The sequence below is a fragment of the Thunnus thynnus genome, chromosome 21, assembly GCF_963924715.1.
Source record: "Thunnus thynnus chromosome 21, fThuThy2.1, whole genome shotgun sequence".
Taxonomy (NCBI): Eukaryota; Metazoa; Chordata; class Actinopteri; order Scombriformes; family Scombridae; genus Thunnus; species Thunnus thynnus.
The window spans coordinates 12669793-12689982 of record NC_089537.1 but is presented as its reverse complement, the minus strand read 5'-3'; the positions used below and the strand labels follow the sequence as shown (position 1 = coordinate 12689982).

The 20190-nt window shown below is 40.1% G+C and overlaps 1 protein-coding gene across 1 annotated transcript; it reads right to left on the bottom strand.

Annotated features, from left to right (window-relative positions):
- Positions 1–157: 157 nt before the first annotated feature.
- drd3 (dopamine receptor D3) lies at positions 158–19909 on the bottom strand. Its single transcript, XM_067578483.1, has 7 exons — positions 19589–19909; positions 13955–14067; positions 11590–11726; positions 9099–9292; positions 6055–6120; positions 3302–3680; positions 158–1264 (listed from the first exon to the last, which is right to left on the bottom strand). Exons 1-7 carry the CDS (start codon positions 19871–19873, stop codon positions 1068–1070), a joined length of 1371 nt encoding a protein of 456 aa, XP_067434584.1. The 5' UTR covers positions 19874–19909; the 3' UTR covers positions 158–1067.
- Between the last annotated feature and the right edge of the window lie 281 nt (positions 19910–20190).

Here is a 20190-nt window from a genome sequence, read left to right as displayed (position 1 = left end):
ATTCCTAGAAAGCCAACCAGCACTTTTACTCACCGAAATGATCTCTAATCACAAGCAACATTCACACATACACACACATACATAAGCTGTGTCTGTATAAATGATGGTAAGCCTGGAAAAGCATTTCATCTTTTTTTTTATTTACAACACACTGCAGTAAATGCTCTGTCCATGACAGACCTGCCCACCACACGGTTTTACAATCCTGCTTGATTTGTTAAGATCTCAAAGCTCTTGCCTTCATCAGCGCATCAGTACAGCCAGGAGGCAGCTCTAAATCACGGGGGAGGTTAGCCAATAAACAGGCAGTTCCTTTAAAAAACACTGACAATGTTTCCACTGTGCGTTACATCAAAATCTCACATTTTTTTATTCTAACGGTTCCACATTGAGGACAATGCCTCCACATCAATATATAAGACAATCTTCAAAATGATTTGAGTCTTGGCAGGGACCAATACGATCCTTCCAGCACAATTCAAGTGAACGGCCTTGAATTTTAATATGTGCATGCACTGGTGAGCAACTGATGGTGATGAGGATGATGATGAAGGAGGCAGTGAGTGGGGGAGGTGAGTAACATCAGTTAATCCACACAGTGAGGTAGCAGCAGGCCTCAGGACAGAGGTGGCCCACAGCTCTGCGATCAATTTATCAGGCTCCGTCTTGACCCCAAAGAGCATCCAAACTGACATTGATTGGAAAGTCCTGATCTGAGGAACTGAGCACGTACTGTACACTACATATGCACAAAGAAGTCCATACCTTGTGCTATCAATAAGACTATATGCATGTGAAAATGTAAGTAATACTGTTCAAACGGTGTTAGAGCCCTGTTGAGAAACAAAGGTTTGAGTCTTTATTGGAGTGAAAATCCTCTTCTGTTTGCATTTATTGCACACCACAGCATCACCTCGTCTTCTGCTTTGTGCCGCGGCACAAAGCAGATTTCCTTGTCTTGACCATGACCAGCATACATCTGTGGTCACTGTTTACTAAATGCACCACGTCTGAGTTGTGGCACGAGTGCCTCATTTCCATTTCAATTTCCTGGCGCCTTGTCCTCCTCAGCAGCTGAGGATCTTGATGAAGGCCCGTCTGAACTCTATGTTGAAGGTGGTGTAGATAACAGGATTGAGGGCACTGTTGACATACCCAAGCCAGGTGAAAGCACTGTAAAGCCCAGGAGGCACGAAGCATGTCCTGCAGTGGGTGTTCAGAATGTGAGTCACAAAGAAAGGCAGCCAGCAGATGAGAAACACCCCTGGAGCAGCCAGAGAGCAGAGAAGTATAAAGAGAGAGAGGGCGATAGGGGATTGAGGTGGTAAGAGGGACAGAGTGTTGTACAAAGTAAAAAAAAAAGAGAGTAAATTGACCAAAATGGTTAGTGGATGGAAAAGGCATACATGTGAAACGTAGGGATTATGTTTGAAGTGTAGATGAGATGGGGAGATTTGAAAAGTGTAAAGAAGATGGGAGAGAGGGAAGAGAAAAAAGAGACATTTCATGTTAATCATGATCATGTTCGCTAAAACCCTTCCCTGAAAGAGAAATACTCTGTAAGAGTTTGGAGGATGGTGTCAAAAACAAAAACACATCAACAAAAGTGTGAGGAATAGATAAAACAGTGAGTGTGTTTGTCCACTCTGATGTAATGTCAGCAGCCCAGCCTTATGTAAGCCAGGAGATAGCTGATAATTAATGTAGTCATTAGCTAGCTACATTAATTCAAGACTGACACATACACTGGGAGCCAAGACACCATAGAGGAATCCAGGTGGCACCTCACTTGTAAATCTGCATAATAAACACATAAATAAGCCGCTGGATTCGTCTATATCGGAGTTTAGAGAGTTTAGAGTGGTAGTGGGTCTCCGCTCTTTGTTGTATTTGGGGAGGTTTACACTCCAGATTATTAAGACACTCTTTTCTTTTCCTTTGTAAAAGTGAAACATACAGTTTTTCATATATTGATAATAAGTATAAATCTAACCTGTGTGTTCTTGTCCAAGTATGTTTTTTATATCAAACATCACTGGAAACCTGTCATCTTTGAACAATAACATTTTAATGACATTTTTATTTATGATACTGTGCTGTAATGTTACAGCTAGCAGCAATACAAGAACAAAGCTTTTTATTCACTACTACTAACGTTATCAATTTGTGAGGATCCTGACTTTTTATTTAATTGGGACCAATTAGCTTTAGCCTAAGCATTATAGTATATATACAGTACAGTATGCAGCCATCTTGTTCATATTCAAGACCATTTTACAAGGTTCTCATTTTTAAAATAGGTGAGCTTGAAACATTATAAAGTCAGCTGAAGATGGAGTTCAACCAACTCAGAGTTACCTAATTAGCTAACACTGGTTAACAGCAACTGACAAAATATGCTAGCATCAGTTGTCATTTCACCTGACCAAGTTGGCTGTCGACAGTTACAAATGAAAAGCCTGCTTTTGGTAATTTCTATGTAAAAAAAAAGACCAATTTTTCAAAATTGCTGTGAATTTAAAGTAGTAAATATTCCACAGATATCATTTAAACTGTATATGTATGAATGAAAGCTTAACAGGTGTTAACAGAGATGGGAATGGGGTCAATTAAAGCACTTTTGGTTCCAAATTAACCTGTATCTTGTGTGGTATTCATATGCAAGTTTTCAGGTCACTTACTCAGCAATAGCCAATAGGATATAGTTTATTTTACACTCATCAAATTAAAAGACTTCAATTAGGGTCACAACATAACAGCGGCCAGGTGGCTGACAAGCAGATGGGAAGTGGGCCGGACTGAGATTATTTTCTGTGTGCGCGCGCCACTGTTTTCACTGGCAACGGTGTAATGTAATCAGACACCTCTGATTACATTTTTGTCAGCAAGATCTATGTTCTGCCACAGCTAAGTGGACCAGGCTTACAGCAACCTGGCTGATAATTGGAGCGTGTGGAAGCTTTGTCAGGAGTTACAGCATTTGTCTGGACACACACTGCGAACCCTGAAGCCAGCCAGACTTTTTTGACATTTCGTCGTGATTTATTTTGGCTTTGCAAAATATGCAGCAAATACACGTCGAGTAAGCAAATGTGCTGGTGCCATCACAGCCAGACGAGAGCGCAGCAAAGGTGAACGGATACGTATGGCAGAAAAGTCTGTCATAAAAATGTTACAGGAGATGAAGCAGAATAAGAAACTCATATACTGCAGCTATAAAACTGCCTGTGTTGAAGTGTTACCATGACATTTTACATTTTCATTTCCTCATCTTATCCCACTTAAGATGGTCTCCACTCACCAAGCACAATGGCCAGCATCTGAGTGGCCTTTTTCTCCCGAGCATGCATGCTCCTGAATCGTGGATTGCTGGTATGCAAGTGAGCCACCGGCCGCAGTGACGTGTGTGTTCGTCCGTTGGACAGATCCTTCACCTCACAGCTCATCCGGACTGGAGGCCGCTCGTTCTGGTTGTTCTCCTCCGCCTCCTCCTCTTCCCCCCGCTCTTGTTCCAGATCCATCTCGGTGGGGCCGCAGGAGGCATGGCTGATGCTGCAGTAGTTCTGAATGTCCACTGGGGGCAGCACAGAGTTCTCCACGGGTCCCGTCTTTGGGCGTTTGCGCCACAGGCATCCTGACAGCAGGTTGGGCTTGGAGGGACCTGAGGGCTCTACACTCTGCTGTCAGGAAATAACACATGATCATCTGCAACTTTAATAGTAAACGAGATGCCTTACAATTAGGGCTACAACGATTATTTTCATTATTGATTAATCTGCCGATTATTCTCCTGATTAATCAGTTAATCGTTTTGTCTATGAAATGTCAGAATGTGTTGTGATGTCAGAAGATGATGTCTTCAAATGTCTTGTTTTGTCAGAAACAGTCCAAAAAACAAGAATATTCAGTTTACTATCATGTTCGACAAAAAAAAAGCATCAAATCCTCACATTTGAAAAGCTGGAACCAGCAAACGTTTGATTTGGCATTTTTGCTCAAAAAATCACTTTAGGAATTATTCAGTAATCAAAATAGTTGTCGATTAATGTTCTCTCGATCAACTTATTGATTAACTGACAAATTGTTGCAGCTCTACTTACAATCAGCACACATTTCATGCATTGTTTTTACCGTAATCACATTAGACATTAAAACATTAAAGCTGCACTGATCAGTTTTTTAATATAAACAAAGGATCAAATGACTTTGTGTTATGTGAAAGGGGCTGCTTGTAGTAACGAACCCAAAGATAATTATCAACTGACTGCAGTTTCTTCTAGCTCTACGGAGTGTTTTAAGGTTTTTCAGCTCATTGTTTTGGTTTATTCTCACAACCAAACAACAGACAGACAAAATTAGTGACCAGCTGGTGAACATAGTGGGAGCATATGATTATATTATATTCGTCAGGTGGCCAGAAACATGACTCCAAACTAATGATAATGTTGCTTCATGTCTGTTGGATGTAGAAATAGGTAATTGTTTGCCACAACTTTATAAGGTGATAAAGTGTCAAAAAGCTTGTTCTGCTGCCCCCTAGTGGCAGAAACAAATCAATTAATGCAGCTTTAATGTTTGAATTTTGAAGGTGATTTCACTACCTTCTTTATTCTCTTAAATGTCTCTTAAATGTGTAATATCTGGTGAAAGAGTCCCTTTTTCTATCATGCCTTAGGATGCATTCACACCAAATCAGGCATTGTGGGAAAAACGCCAGTCCTCTCAGTCATTTGAATGGGGGTAGTGTGTTTAGGCTGCAGGAGTGGGGACAGCATGGGGTGCCACAAAAAACTGCAGTGGCCCTGCGGGTAGAAGTTGTACAAGAATCAACTTTTGCAGAAATGCAACTCGATGTCACACTGCGTCACATAAGCTGGCGATCAGACTGGTCAGAGCTGTTGAGGGGAGGACATTTCCCTTTGTTTGATAATGTTAAAATTAAAGTTAGGCTTTGCTTTCTGCTTCCTGACTCATTTTAAAAAAAGACGAGAGAAAAAGAGAGAGAGCGCGAGTGAGATGAGAGAGAGAGCTAGACAGCAAATGAAGAGGGCGAGCTGCACTTGTGAGAACAAATGCAGTGAATGAGAGGAATAAAACGTTATTTTCTGATTGTTTCACAGTGATTATGTTCTAAAGCGCAAATAAACATGCCCACACCTCCGCACAACCCTGCGGGAAGGTGCCGCATTGCTGGATTTTGTGTGAATGCAGCCTTAAGCTCATGGGGAAAATATTATACACTCCATTAAAGGGCCAAAAGTGGTGGATACGCCTCAGGAACTTGGAGGTTATGGCCAATACGTCTCAGAAGTGCTGTTCAGACAGACTGAAAGCAGTGAAAAGCTCTTCCTCCTCCTCTTCTCCAGGTTTTTAAATCCCAGGAGCACAGTTAGTATTCAACACACGCAAAGTAATACGACTACAGAAGGTATACATTACCTTTAAATGCGCTATTTCATTTTTCTAGCCTGTCTATTGATCTCTTACAGCTCCAAAGAGCCTTTTCCCTTTGCCGTCATAAGAAGAGTCATTAACTAGCTGTAAGTATTGTGCAATGTTTATTTCCAGTGTGGCCACAAACATGTATTTTCTGTCTTCTCTTACTCAGACGTTCATTTTAAGCATCACATATTTTCCTCAGGGGGAAAATTACAGATTGTTATTTCCTCCTCCTTTGAACAGTCTGTAGGTTATGCAGGTGCTGCAGTGCGTCAGCCGCAGACTTTGCTCAGTTGACTAGTGACCAGGTGACGCAGGGCAAGAGGCCACGGTTCAGAATCTCGATTCGCGGCTCTTTCTCAGACCCATGGGCTGTGATCACACAGCGGAACAAAAAACTCAAGTGTGCATGAACATACACACAGACAGACCCACATGAAAAGCTAAAAACAGAACCGCCTTGCATGCCACCATGTCACAATACGCCAACACAGTCAATATGAGAGTTAGTCAGGCATCAGGCTGCGCTGTATTCAGCAAAACTAGAGCAGTGAAAAAAAATCAATCCAAGAATCTCATGGTAGCGTTCAATCTGTAGTTTAAAATAACACCTACCACGTTAATCCTTATAGGTGAAAGGTCTTGTTTCGCCTTGGGAGTCTCCTCTTGTAGACAGGTCTCCTGAGGGATCAGAGGAAAGTTCAAGATTTTCCAGAGAAATGCTTCACTCATCCCCACACCCTTACACCGTCAGTCTACTGGTACAGGATTTGTGTGCCATTCACTTGGAAATAAGTCATCTCTATTCATCTCAGAGGATGTTTTCATTAAAATTCAAACAAATGTCCCAGACACAGACAAAATAATCAAGAGAATTAGGATGCATGTCTGCTGTTTTCAGTCACTCTCAATCTTGAGCCAAACACTGTGTGAGTCAATTAAATCTCACCACAGAAATTAAGATAGTCGCCTTTGAAACAAAGAAAAAAACAAAGCTTCTTTCTTCATATCAAATGTTCTTTCAGTTGACTGAGTCAGAGTCCTATTATGTTATTTCAAAACACTTTTCCTATTATAACTGTCTCAGCATGAACTCCTCCAGGGCTTGGATCTTACAACAGGTGTCTCCACTTATGGATGAGATTCCAAACTGAGGCTCAATCGCAACCAATTATCTGTAACCTGCTGTTAAAGTAGAGGACTTGACTGTGGGTATGTGTGCAATGAAGGGGAAAAATGGAGTGGAATGAATCCAACCATATTACTCAGGAAGCTCCTGGATGCGCCAAGGCCGGTCAAGTCCCTGGATTGAATGATCTAATCGTGTCTTTTTATACACCATATTTTAAAAATAGGGTCGATGCAGATGCACAGAGCATGACCTCATGTGTCCTTGCCCGTGGATATTAAGATAAAGCCATCATTTGTGTGATAGATATAACTGGGACAAATTTTAGAGTGATGGATGAGATCAAAGAACCGACAGCTGGTTAAGGACAAAATTCAGGTTTGCATTGTAATGAGATATCCACCATTTAAAGAACAGCGTCACAAAATCAATGATGGTAAAAAAAAAATTAGAAGACATAATCGTTTTTTAAAGTAATAAAATATAACTCAAGCCCTTGATTCCCAACGTAAACATAAAACACTCTATTTAGCCCATATTTATTAGTTGTTTGTGTTTCTTCCTTCCTTATTTTTGAATAATAATTTAAATTGTGCTGGTCAGCTGCTTATACATTTATATTTCATCTTTGACCTGTGTTCATCTAAAAAAGATCAGTCACATTGTTTTTCTCTCCTTTTACTTTAAAGCAAAGTAATATTCCTAAGATCTCCTCTTTTACCTAACTTTTACCTCCAAATGACTTCATAGAAATTCATGCGTTTTACTTTTACCATGGCATTTTTACCTAGTGTTTTTTGGTAAATCTTTGTGATTACAAGTCACATTTTATAACGTAATGGCGTCTGGTTGTGAAGCTTTCGGTGGAGGTTTGAAACAGAAACTACAAAGAAAAAAAAATCTGTTAGTGAGGTGTGTGCACGCTGTGAATGCATCCAACTGGAGAGGTCTAATATAAAGGTGAATTGTAATTTGCAAGTCATTATGAATGACTGCATAATGCATGTGCTGTCGAGAAGAAAACCTTGGATCTACAAAGAACCGACTTATCAGGAGCTAAAAAAAGCAACATCACTCTGAACTCCACCACAATGAATTTTTGACCTCATACAATCAGACGTAAAGGGTTTTATAATAGTGGATGATGCAATTTTCCTCAGCCTGTAGACAACTGTGTTCAGGTAAATTTCAGTTACCACTTTCTAATAAGACAACCTTAGCTTATAAAACATTTATAACTTGTAACTTGTGGCTTTATTCGTGTTTAATAAATCATTTAACTACTAATGCTTTATGGATCAAAAATAACCCGTTAAACAGCAACTTTTGGGTTGCCATGTTTTGAAAAACCTTTCTGGCTGTGGAGTCATTAATAAGTAATTATTAAAAGATCAATAGTTTCTCACTTTTTGAATAAGCCATCGAGTCTGCAGTTATAAATGTTAGTAAATCATTAATAAATGATAATAAACGATCAAGTCAGCAGTTATTAATGTTAGTAAATCATTAATAAATGATAATAATTGATCAAGTTAGCAGTTATAAATGTTAGAAAGTCATTAAAAAAGGATCAAGTTCATTAAATAATTGATAGTGTTTATATCAATTGATAGTGATAAGTGTTTTCTGCAATCCAAGACTGCAGTTGTAAGTGTGGATAAATGATTTATTAATGAATTTGGTCCAGATGCCCTGCAGCTCTTTTCCAGAAGGTCAGAATTAACACGGTCCACTGCAGTTTAAAAGTTTAGAGTTTTAGAGTTTTAAAGGGGACATATCATGCTTTTTGTGATATTCTATAATTTATATACTCTTATAATGTCGAATGTTTATGTTAAACACGGTCAAAGTTTCAAAACCTGAGGTAAACATATGTAAAAATGCTCCCTGAAAGTTTGCAAAGTTACTTCTACTTCCCCATCGACCTGACATCTGATTGTTCGCACATGCCGACAAACAGCCGTCCATTCTGTAGCCTTTGTTGCTAAGGTTGTTGCGTGGGTTGTGTATGCTGTCCACTCTCATATTTCAGCTCGAACATGAATATATTTGAGTTTATATTTTGTGTAAAGAACAAGAAAAAGAAGTGAAATCCTACTATTATTGTTTGTTTATGTAGCCTCCAGAGCCAAGACGTCTGTTAGGGGCAACTTTCAGGAGCTGACCGATCAGAACAGAGTGGGCTCATCAGGAGGGGGGCTTTAAAGAGACAGGAGCTACAACAGCCTGTTTCAGACAGAGGCTGAACTGAGGGGCTGTGTAAAGGACCAGTACAAGATAAATACGGATTTTTTTGAACTGTAAGGAACTGTAAAGATATTTCAGTAGAGCCTCAGAATAAAAATGGAAATGTGCATGTTATGTATTCTTTATTCATTTATTCATGTTATGCATTATTTTGTACTTATTTATTAACTATTAATAAGGTTACAATTTATAAATCTTCTACAAAGGGTGCCTTATTAGAAAGTGAAAGTGAAAACATCAACAAAGGAAAAAGAAAGACACAGAAACAAGATAACTGTCTCACCACAGACGGTGGAGTCGAGCCCGGCTGGACTTTTCCGCTGGCCTGACCGAAGGTGATCCTCTTCCGCCTCATCCTGAGGAAGACGTAGATGCGGATGTAGACCAACAGGGTGACCATGAATGGCAGGTAGAAGGACACCACCGAGGAGTAAATCACAAAGTCGGGGTTGGAGATGGAGCACACCATGGGGTCATCTGCATTTAAAGCAAAAATATCATTATGCAAAACAGTCTCAAAATGACAGAATAATAAAAAAGACAGTGGGCGTATTTTACAGCCGATCCCTGACCCAGGTGCATGATCTCCATCTTGACAATGACCTCAGCGGCTTGTCCTCTTTCATATTCTGTGTACATACTGAACTGTGCAGTCCTGCATACATACACTGACAGCTAAGAGTATGAGTGGAAGTATGATGGATTTGACAATAATTGCGCCATGAAATTCAGGATAAAAGACCATTTGACACCATAATAACAGTGTGGGCCAATTTTTCAATCAAAACGCCAAAGTTAAATATCTGTCAGGTAAGCTAATAGTGCTGTGAATTGATGATTGAAGGGGGAAAAAATGACACGGGCACTGACCGCAGCTGTGAAATGCATATTGCATGTCAGTGGCATGAACAATCTGAAGTGATTTGCCGCTCCCTGGATGTTCCTCTGGATCAATAACACATACCTCAATTCACAGAGAGATGGAAACAGGGAGAGACAGACAGAATCTGTTTCTAGTTTCTCTCCACAAAATCATCCGTTTCTAGATTCCATTTAGCCATTTTGTGCAGCACTTATATAGTATTTGTCTCGTCAAGCTTCTCTTTTTTCACTATGTCCCTTTTAAAGCACAATGAAGGATCCTGGATCTGATGTGAACCTAGTGGTCCCTCAACCCAATGGTGATGTGTGGCTGCGTACTGACAAAACAGTGGGTTTCCAGCAATCAGCAGCAATTGTTTTGCATTGATTGTAAGTGGACTCAACCAAATGTGTGTGTCTCTGTGAGTAGCTTTACATTGTCTCTGACTAATGCTCTTAATTGTGTGCGTGCAGTCATGCATCTGTGCTGCTGGCTGTTGAAATTAAAATAGCTACTGGTGATGTCTCTCAAAGTTTCTCTGTCTGTTTTATTGTTGTGTGGTTGATTCACTGGCTACATGCACACATGATTTTGTCAGCTCAGCTAATTTTCAGTTATGTAGGTTATAAATAATAAACATCCCTTTGAATACTTAAAGGGACAGAAGAAGTTGAGATGAGAGGATGATACAGAAGCCTCATTTAACCACCCTTTAACCATAATGCAAAGCAATATTCAAAAAATATTTTCCCAAAATGTGAATATTTAGATGGGACTTGGCTTAAATCTTCCTTTCTCAACAAATTACCGTTATCACTACTGGTCTCTCTGGCTATATGTTCAGTTCCACAGCTTAAAGGATTGCAGCAAGTTGAAGCTCTCAAGGCCAATTTAATGGAAGCTAAAACATAAACAGCTCCTCAAAACCCAAAATTCCTGCAATGCACTGAACTGAGGTATATTGTAACAGGCTAAAAGCATATGTGGCTGCAAATATTTCTTTCACTTTAACAATATATCTTTGAGGGACTTCCAAGAGACAGAATGAAAAAAAGAATGGTCAAAATCGAAGCTGCAGAGGCTTCGACAGAAGATATCTGGTCTTTTACGTGGGTCAAGCTCCAAAATGTGTAGTCAAGCTCCAAAAATCCTATATTTCCCATAATGCAACTCAATACTGCCTTGTGTTACGCTGCATTCATGCAGAGTGGTTTAAACAGAAAAACCTCCTGTTGCTTTGGAGCGTTCATGGATTATTAGAACGTGGTCAACCTGACTGCCAGTCATGTAAAATAACCCAAATTTGCTACTATGGTTATGTTGCATACTGTATGTATCACAGTTTGTTAACAAGCTAACCCACATGCAGACAAACAGGGTATAGCTCTTTTAAAAATAGCTGAATTTAACGATTTATTGTTAATATTTGTACTTTTGGCCAAATGTGAGATATCGTAGCTGTCAGAAATTCCCAATATCTCACACTTTTTTCCCTGCTTGATAAATGCCCACATCTTTCAAACTTAACATGCCCATTTTGTAACACAGGCTCTTTGTCAAGGTGAAATAACCCCATTGTTAGTGTGATAAGTGGTTATTTTCTCAGGCTTGACATAAGCTCAAGACCAAGCCACAGAATACATTAAACATAATTTTCATAGGCTAAGTATCACTCCAGATGACTAGAAAAATGAGTCCGGCATGCTAAATTGGTGGAGTGCACCTTTAAATCACATTCCAGGTTGCATTTCATGTCCTCCCACTGACCCCAAATGGCTTGTTGACTGAATTTTGACCCTGAATTTCATAACAACACTGTGTCTTCCTGCTTTGCATTCTGTTTGGGATCCTGCATAACTTCACTCAGATGCACGCAGACAAGAAGATGAAGTCAAAATGTTGTTGACCTGACCTGTGGTGTTGAAGCCAAACAACAAAGGACAGGAGACAGCGAAGGCCAGGACCCACACAGTGGTAATCATTACAAAAACTCTCTTCCTGGAGCGATGGGTGGTGTTGTACAAGACAGGCATCACCACTGCTGTGTACCTGCAGACACAAACACACACACACAGATTAGAGTCTGTACAGCTTTATAGAGCTGAGCTGATATAGAACAGTAAGAATGAATAATTAGAAGGAGAAAGAGTGTCCCTGAAAAGAACTGGGTTTTGGAGATGCCAAGAAATGCACTGCTGAGAGAAAGTGAATAATATAAAGACCAACAATGGAGCAGCGAACCAGGCACTCCTATTTAGAAACAATTTGGGTATTCAGAAATAAACCTAGTGGAGCTTTAAGAGTTAATCAGCATACTATACGCCAAGAGTGTATAATGAGCCCGGGAAAACTAGGTTCAGCAATGGCTCAGCGGAAGCAGCAATTATGCTGGACCCCGACCCAAAATGGATGTGATGTTATGTTGTTTAGAGCCAGAAAACTGCCACGATTGTTTATCCTCATCAGACTAATTACTCCGGCTCTTCTCTGGGCAAAATGTAGGGTGAACCCGGAGCCAAACACACACAGACATTCACTAAAAATACTCTCCCCTTGCTGCTTTACTTGGTCTTTACCCTTCTGCCACGCTGCTGTCGGGTTGAATAAAAGCGGAGATTAAGAAAATATGGTGGTATAAAATATTGTACATGATTTATTGATTAAGTGCTACTTTAAGCAAGACTTTTAGTTGAGGATGAAAACAAGGCTCTTCCGTTTGACCTCCGCTGTAAGTCATTTCACAAAGACACTTTACCTTGAAGTTTGATGTAAGAACTTCCTTTCTGGTGTATTTATGCCGCCTGCTTTCACTTGTCCTTTTAACATGTGACAAATCTTCCCCACAATGCTGTTGCAAGGGTAATACAGGTGTGTTGTACACTATCAACGCCCCTGGTGCTTTGCTTTAATTTAGCACTTTACAAAACATGTGATACTGTCGCCATGTTGTTGACTTGAATGATAATCAATCATGAGAACAACAGAGCTCCAAAGAACCTGTATTGTACACAAAAAACACTGCAGGACAAACATGTATGTCAGCAGATGGGTAACCACATGCAAGTCAGGTACATATTGTTGCTGCAGGGTCAAAAGAAGAAGTTGTGACTGTCATGTTTTTTAGAAAACACCTCCTATATGAGTTTTAAAGACAAAATTTGTTGAATTTTCATTCAGTTGCGGTGAAATGAGGGGAAAATCAGGGGTTGAAACTTTTTCTTACACATTACTATGACCTTATTAAACTACTTTGGTGTCTCTGCTTTGTGTATGTCACCTTCACGTTCACATGAGAGACTCACACCTGCCTGCAGGTTTTCTGTGTATTACATACTGTGTGTTAATTTAATTAATCACATTTTTATTTAGGAATATGCACCATGTGAGCACTATATAAAAACTGAAATTACCATGGTCTGGATTTGACACTATATGACAAGGGCACATTATTGGGTAATATTGCAGGACCTTCCTTAGTTGTTAATATACTTTAGTGCTGCAGGTTACTTCACAAATTTGTAGTTAATCGAATGATTAAAAACGAGTAGGCGCATGCTTTGCCTGGTTGCTAATCCAGCTCTCCACATGACAACACTACTTTCTTATGAAAACACCCGTTGAAAAGTCTTAAGGAAGACAAATACTCCCTCCTACGTGCATGTATGTACAACTAAATCCCCCTGATGCCTCCATTCCTTATGAAGTACTTTATGTATTCTATGTAGCTGAACCCTTGATGCCTGTGGGTTGTGAGTTCAAAGACCCCGGAGAGCTATGAAATATGAACTATGACACAAGAAAGAAGAAAACTAAAGCAAATAAATAATGCAAATACAAGATGCACATCTATAGTAAAGGGTCAAAGAGATGCTGCTGCATGACACAGTCCCTCCTGAATTAATGCAAACAGATATGCAGCAATTACATGTAAACATCTGAATCTGAGCCTAAAACACCAAAATTCAACCACGCTGTATATGTAACATCTCCTCATTTCTGCCTTCTCCACACTGTCTTTAATTCTGTCATACAATGACATACACTGATACACATGTATACACAAAGGTAGACATCTATCAAAAGAACATTAGCAGGATGGGAAAACATTGTCTTCCTCCAGGAAGGTTTGAAATATCTATGAGGTAAGGTGAAGAAAAGAAACCTTGCATGGATGAGATTTATACTGGAGATGTCATGGAAACATATGTAGTCATACACAATAACTGCAGCAGTGAGGTAAACACACACACACACACACACACACACTGAACACTCACCTGTCAATGCTGATAGCACACAGGTTGAGGATACTGGCGGTGCACATCATCACATCCAGCGTGACAAAGATGTTACAGTAGAGCCGGCTGAAAAGCCAGGCACCGCCGACCACCTGCACAGGACAGACAGGCAGATTAACAACGCACATGTTTCTCTTCCTCCTTTTTCACCGTGAAGTGTGAAGTACCTGTCGAGTGCACACATGAACGCACACACTTGTACATGTGACAGAAAGGCAACAGGAGAAGGAAAAATGTGCAGATTACATGGACGCATAAAGAAAAATAGGCCTAAACTGACACCTTTACAGCCTTTCTATATTGAATTTAAGAATTTATGTTAATATGGCTATTACTTAGGCTAATGTATGCATGAATTAGCAAATATGTTTATGTCAGCACATAGCACTTGTCCTCAGATAACACAAACTGCTGAGAAATGGTCAATTATGAATGTTCTGTGATGATTTTGGATGATGGATGAGACACATAATGTTGTTAGCATTTAAAGAGAAAAGTAGAAACAAGGGAATGTGTCAAAGACAGGGTCTAATTATCCTCGAGGAAGCTTCCATTTCTCAGAAAGGACATTAACCCCCGGCTAAAGCAACAACACCCCAAACAACCACCCCACCTCCACCCCCCCACAGCAGAGTCCTGCTTAGACCGACAGGCTTTCACTTAGGCTCTATAATGCCTGGTAATAACTGTCTGACAAAGATAAATGGGATCCAAACTCCATTGCCTGACTGGGAATATACGCCTACCTACATGGAGAGGCGGCAGGCACACACGGGAGTACGCACAGGCACACACGTACAAAGACGTAAATAGACATCAATCTCCCTTGCATAGACGAGAGATATCACACGTACACCAAAGCAAACAGATATACAATCTTTTTCTTCTTATACATACTAATGTGGAAACATCTGCTGCTTATGTTTATGTCCTAACTTTTCTCCCTGATTCTAACACTCCACAACATGCCATATCTTAATACAAATACTAATCTTGACCCTTTACCTTATACAGTGATAATTTCATTTTTTAAAGGGGCATTCCACCAATTTAAGGCACGAGAACCAGTCATGTGTACTAATCAGCTGGTGAAAAAATGTTATATAATGGCTTCTGTGGCTCTGGAGGGGCTTAGTCCAGTGAAAACAGCACCTGATGATGCCATAGTGATATCAACAGGGTTATGTTGGCTTGAACTTGCAGGCTGTACATTTTTTAATGGAAAGCTTGTGTTTGGGAGTTGCAGAAGCCAGCATTGTTAGAGCTTGGCCAATACTAGCATGGTGATAACCCCATACTTCATATTATTTCTAAGCAAGTTTTGAGTATGTGGTGGGTTCACAAGGAAAAATTAACATAAACTACTTTAAATAGTCACTGTGCATACTAAAAAAAAAAGCTTGATTTTCAAGTGTGCTGTTGATGCACACTGTTGATTGACAATGCATTGCACAAAGGGAGTAGAGGAGGCACTCACAGCTGCAAAAAAATGAAATGAAATTGCAGGTGGTGACAGCAACAGAAAGATCTTAGGAAAACAAAAAAAAACAAAAACATTTTGCCTTCTCTTTATGAAGTTTGGCACAGTACAAAAATGGTAAATACTGTATGTTGACTTTTTTGTATACTAACTACAAACACATTATACTATATGACAATTAGAACTGTACATACTATATACAGTTAATATAGTATGGAAATGGGACACAGTGTAGGACTAGAAAGCAGGAATTCTCTGCCTCTGCTGCATCGATTTGGATGATTGTCTCTTAAATCCACATCTGACAAATCCTCCATTTAATGGAAGCTCAATACTAAATTACTGCAGCACCTCTTTAATCTCAAACCCAAACCCAATTCTGAACCCAAAACTAGCAATTTAGAGACTCCCCATGTTCTATTCACCTTTCTCTTTTTCAGGATGTTTGGTTCTCTTAAACATAGAAATAACACCGACACATGCACAATACATACAGTTTGTACACAGCAGTTATTTGTACTCAGTCGCCCCCACGCACAAATACACCGCGGCACACATGTGGTTACATATTGAACATTGTGCGCACAGTGTGGGTATATGATGGTGACTCAGTGGGGCTCTTCAGACACCTCGTATTGACGTTGAATATATGTGATGTGTGTTCTCACAGCGGTGAAGTGGGCTAAACGTCTCGGTTAAAAGATGTAGCAGCAGCGGCAGTTGTCAGGACACTGGGACAGGAGATAGAGGACTAATTAGGGAGGGGGAGGCAGTATGACTAATTGTTCTGGGCTGAAATTTAAAATTGATAGATGTATGTTGTAAAGATACAAGAATGTTTTGATAACTATGGCTTTATGGGTGTGTAAAATGACAAAGATTTGAGACTTAACTTATAAAGTCTTGACAAAAGTTGAAGGACTCTGGGATAAAGCAGCAGTGTGCATTAATACATTTGCATTATTAAATCTAATGTTTTATGTCAGATTACACTGTATTCTCTAAAATAAAACACTGCTGATAAAATGTTAATGTGAAGGAGGACAAGTAACTTCTGCACTATAAATGAAGCTATTTCCACAGGCAGATCATATATTTGCTAAGGCTGAGCAACATCATTTGGGATGAATTGTGAATCTGAGTGAATTCTCAGTCATCGCTGCCAATACAACCACTTCCTTCAAGTATGACTCATACATCAACTGCTCCATCTCAGGGATAAGGTGGCTTGCTCAAGGGCACATAAATACTGCCTGCTGAGAGTGGCGAGAGCGATACTCAGTCAATTTTCCTACCAAGATGCGCCTGGAGAAGCAAACCAGCAACCCTCTGGTCACAAGAAACTAATCCCCCCTCCTTCAGATTAAAGCTCGCGGGGTGATGGTGCTCGCAGTGCCAGGGAGTTGGAAGCCTTTAGCCCCTGACTCTGAACTAATATGTTTTTTTCCTCAAGTGAGTGAATATTGTACTTACTATCTTTTAATGATTTTGGGATTGTAAGTCTCTCCCTTGAATCTTAAATGAAGAGTTACACTCTGCAATGAAAAAAGTAGGACATGCTCTTACAGCATGACTGCTTACATGGAAGTTAAATGCATGACTGAATCCCGCTGAGGTTCCTGGCTACCTTAAATTACCTTTCACAGGATATAATCATCTTTCACTTGTCAGCTTCTGCTCACTGGGTGTGTTAATTTTTCTTGCTGGTTGACCTGCCGCTGAATCTTCAGCGCAGTGAGAAATAAAGCATTCTGCTGACAGTGAGCAAACTTTAGGCAGCGGGGTGGCTGGTTATTAAACATAACTGGACTTCAACCAGATGATTTTTCGACCACATGTGGGCAACACCTGCCCTTAAGCAACACGCTGGGCTTCAAGGATGCTATTCTACACATGCGCATGTCTGTGTGTCGCTGATTATACAAACAGGACACCTCTGTGGTGTATTTTCAGTGTGCAGTGTATTACTTTGATGAAATGTGGATGCTCGAGGGTAATGTGCACCGGTACAGTTAATGAAGTTACTTAATAGTGAGTGACATGAGAAGGGAGGCTGAGGAAATTAACAATTAGGAGACAAACTGGTGATTAATCTAGGAAGTGCAAATAAAAATTAACAGCAATCATAAATAGCAATTTGCCTCAAATGTTGAATAAAAATGAAATTTGCAGATATGCAGTCGCTTCTTCGTAATTTGAATCTCAGCCAATTACCCAAAGTAGATGAAGCCATTATTTGTTAATATTCAATATGTCCTTCAGCAATTATGTGTAATCTACATGAATAGTGAAGCACTATCTAAACTACATTTCATCATCATTACTTTTTTTCCTATCACCCACACAGTTGTCACCACATAATAAGCTCCAAATGACCCTCATCCTTTTTCTCTGACTCCAGCCCCTTTTTTTTTTTTTGCAGAAGTCCACTTTTGCTTCTGCACGCTTCTCTCAACTTTCTGTCCTTTCTTCTCTCCTCTCCTCTCCAGTGTCAGCCCCTCACTCACTGCCAGGCATCTGTATTTCAGTCTCTTCCACATCCTCTGCAGCACTAATGCGTCCTCTCCATTTCTTATGCTGCTTCTTTCCATCAGTTCTCTTGATCAGTGATTCCCAACCAGGGCTACTTTCCCCAGGGAGCAGTTTCCCTGCAGTTGCCAGGGAGTATATAAGAATATTGTGGAGTAGCTTAACTTTAGTAAATGTACTGTCACAATAATCAATAAGCTGCCAGCTACAATATACTAACTGTACATTACACACCTCCCATCAACCTGAGAGGCAAGTTGCAATATTTCACTAAAAGTATATGGATATACATTTGAAATGACTGGCTAAAAGTAAAAAAGTTGAAATAATTGGTAAAGCATAAATGGTTTAAAGGTCCAGCCACAGAGGTAAGCATCGTCTCTGGCGATATTTGAACAACCCAGAAGGTCAGTAAATAACAAAACAAAAGTATTTCCAGGGTCTTCAGACTCTTCTAACCATCTTTATGAAAAACACAATAAAAACAGACATTTGACCTGTTTACAAAGTTTCAACTCTGCTGTCTTCTAATTCAAACAAATATGCTAGCTGGTGGCGTAATATTTTTTCATCCAGTTGGTTGGTACGATTCTGAAAATACCTTCAGATATTGGTAATTGTTGTTTAACAACTTTCTTGGTTTTTCAAATATTTCTGGGTATTTTTTAGAGAAATTGAGGCTTACAGTAGCTTGAATGAAGTTAATGCTAGAATGAGAGGCATAAACTGGGGCTAGCTTCTGCTCTGCAAGTCCATGTGGGAATACAAACGTGACCAAACCAACTTAAACACTGACAATTAAGCTACACCGATATGACAAAATTATTGTGACAGTATCCACTTTTATGTAGTGTTATTAAAGGGCAAGGCTGGCGATTTTCTACATTTTTCTTATTGTCAACATATCTCAAGGGCAGAGTCCAACCAACAATGAATTGATCCTACTTACAAGTATTGTGTGTGTGTCCAAAGCCTGATATATCTTATTCCCCTGTGCTGTAGACCTCGGTTGTTGTCCAAAAACTATTAAAAACATGACAATGAAACACACTGTTGCACTGGGTGACATGTTCCTTCACCCAAACGAGTTTGGGCACTTTCGTTTAAATGGCTCCAAAGACTAGACAGACTCTATAGAGACTGAAAACGTGGTCGCTGTTATTATTCTTTGCAGCCATTTCTAAACAAACCACCATAACCATCGCTTTCAGGGTGAAAGAAACAATGTCACCCAGTGCAACAGTGTGGTTCACTGACGTGTTTTTAATAGTTTTTGGACAATAACGGATGTCTGTGGCACAGAGGAATAAGATATATCAGAATTTGGATACACACACGATACTTGTAAGAAAGATCAGATCATTGTTGGTTTGGCTGTGCACATGAGATTTGTTGACAGCAAGAAAAATATAAAAAATCACCAGCCTTATCCTTTAACATTCAATTTAAAACCAACGGAAATTAGTGCTTTTGAAACATGTATGAAGAAGTAGCCTACTTGAGCTCATGGGGTAAGTCAGATAAAAAAGATTGGGGACTGCTGCTCTAGATCAATACTCCAGTAGTTGAGATTTTGTAAATACATACACGATGAGGCCCCTCACCTCCAGGTACACAGCCCAGGGCATAACCAATGAGGCCACCAGCAGGTCTGACACCGCCAGGCTGACCACCAGGTAGTTGGTGGTGGTTTGGAGGGAGCGTTCCCTCAACACAGCCAGACACACCAACACGTTCCCAAACACGATGGCCAGGATGAGCAGGGAGTACAGCATGGCGTAGTAGTTACGCTCGTCTTGCTCCGGTGCCCCCGTGCTCTCATTCCTCTCGTCCCATCCAAGGTGGTCTGACTCGTTCCAGAGCCTCTCTGCACTGCTAAACATTGCCATGGAGACGTCCCGGTGACATGGGAGGTGAGATGTTGGGCAGACCTATGAAAGGAGAGGAGCATAGTTTAGTGCTGTCATCATGTAACTTCCTCTCTTTTGGAATCTCATGCAAACACAGACAAACATTTCTTACATCTCATTATTCAGATATAAGTGCAGTATATTATACATCAGATGATGGTGGCAGCATCGTTTCAGGTCAGAGGCCTACTGGGAAACATCTCCTGCCTCCTAGCAACAGTAGTCAGGTGAACTGATAAATTAAACGGTTGAAATGCATCTCAGCAGTAATGCTCACTGCTGATTGCTGTACAGTG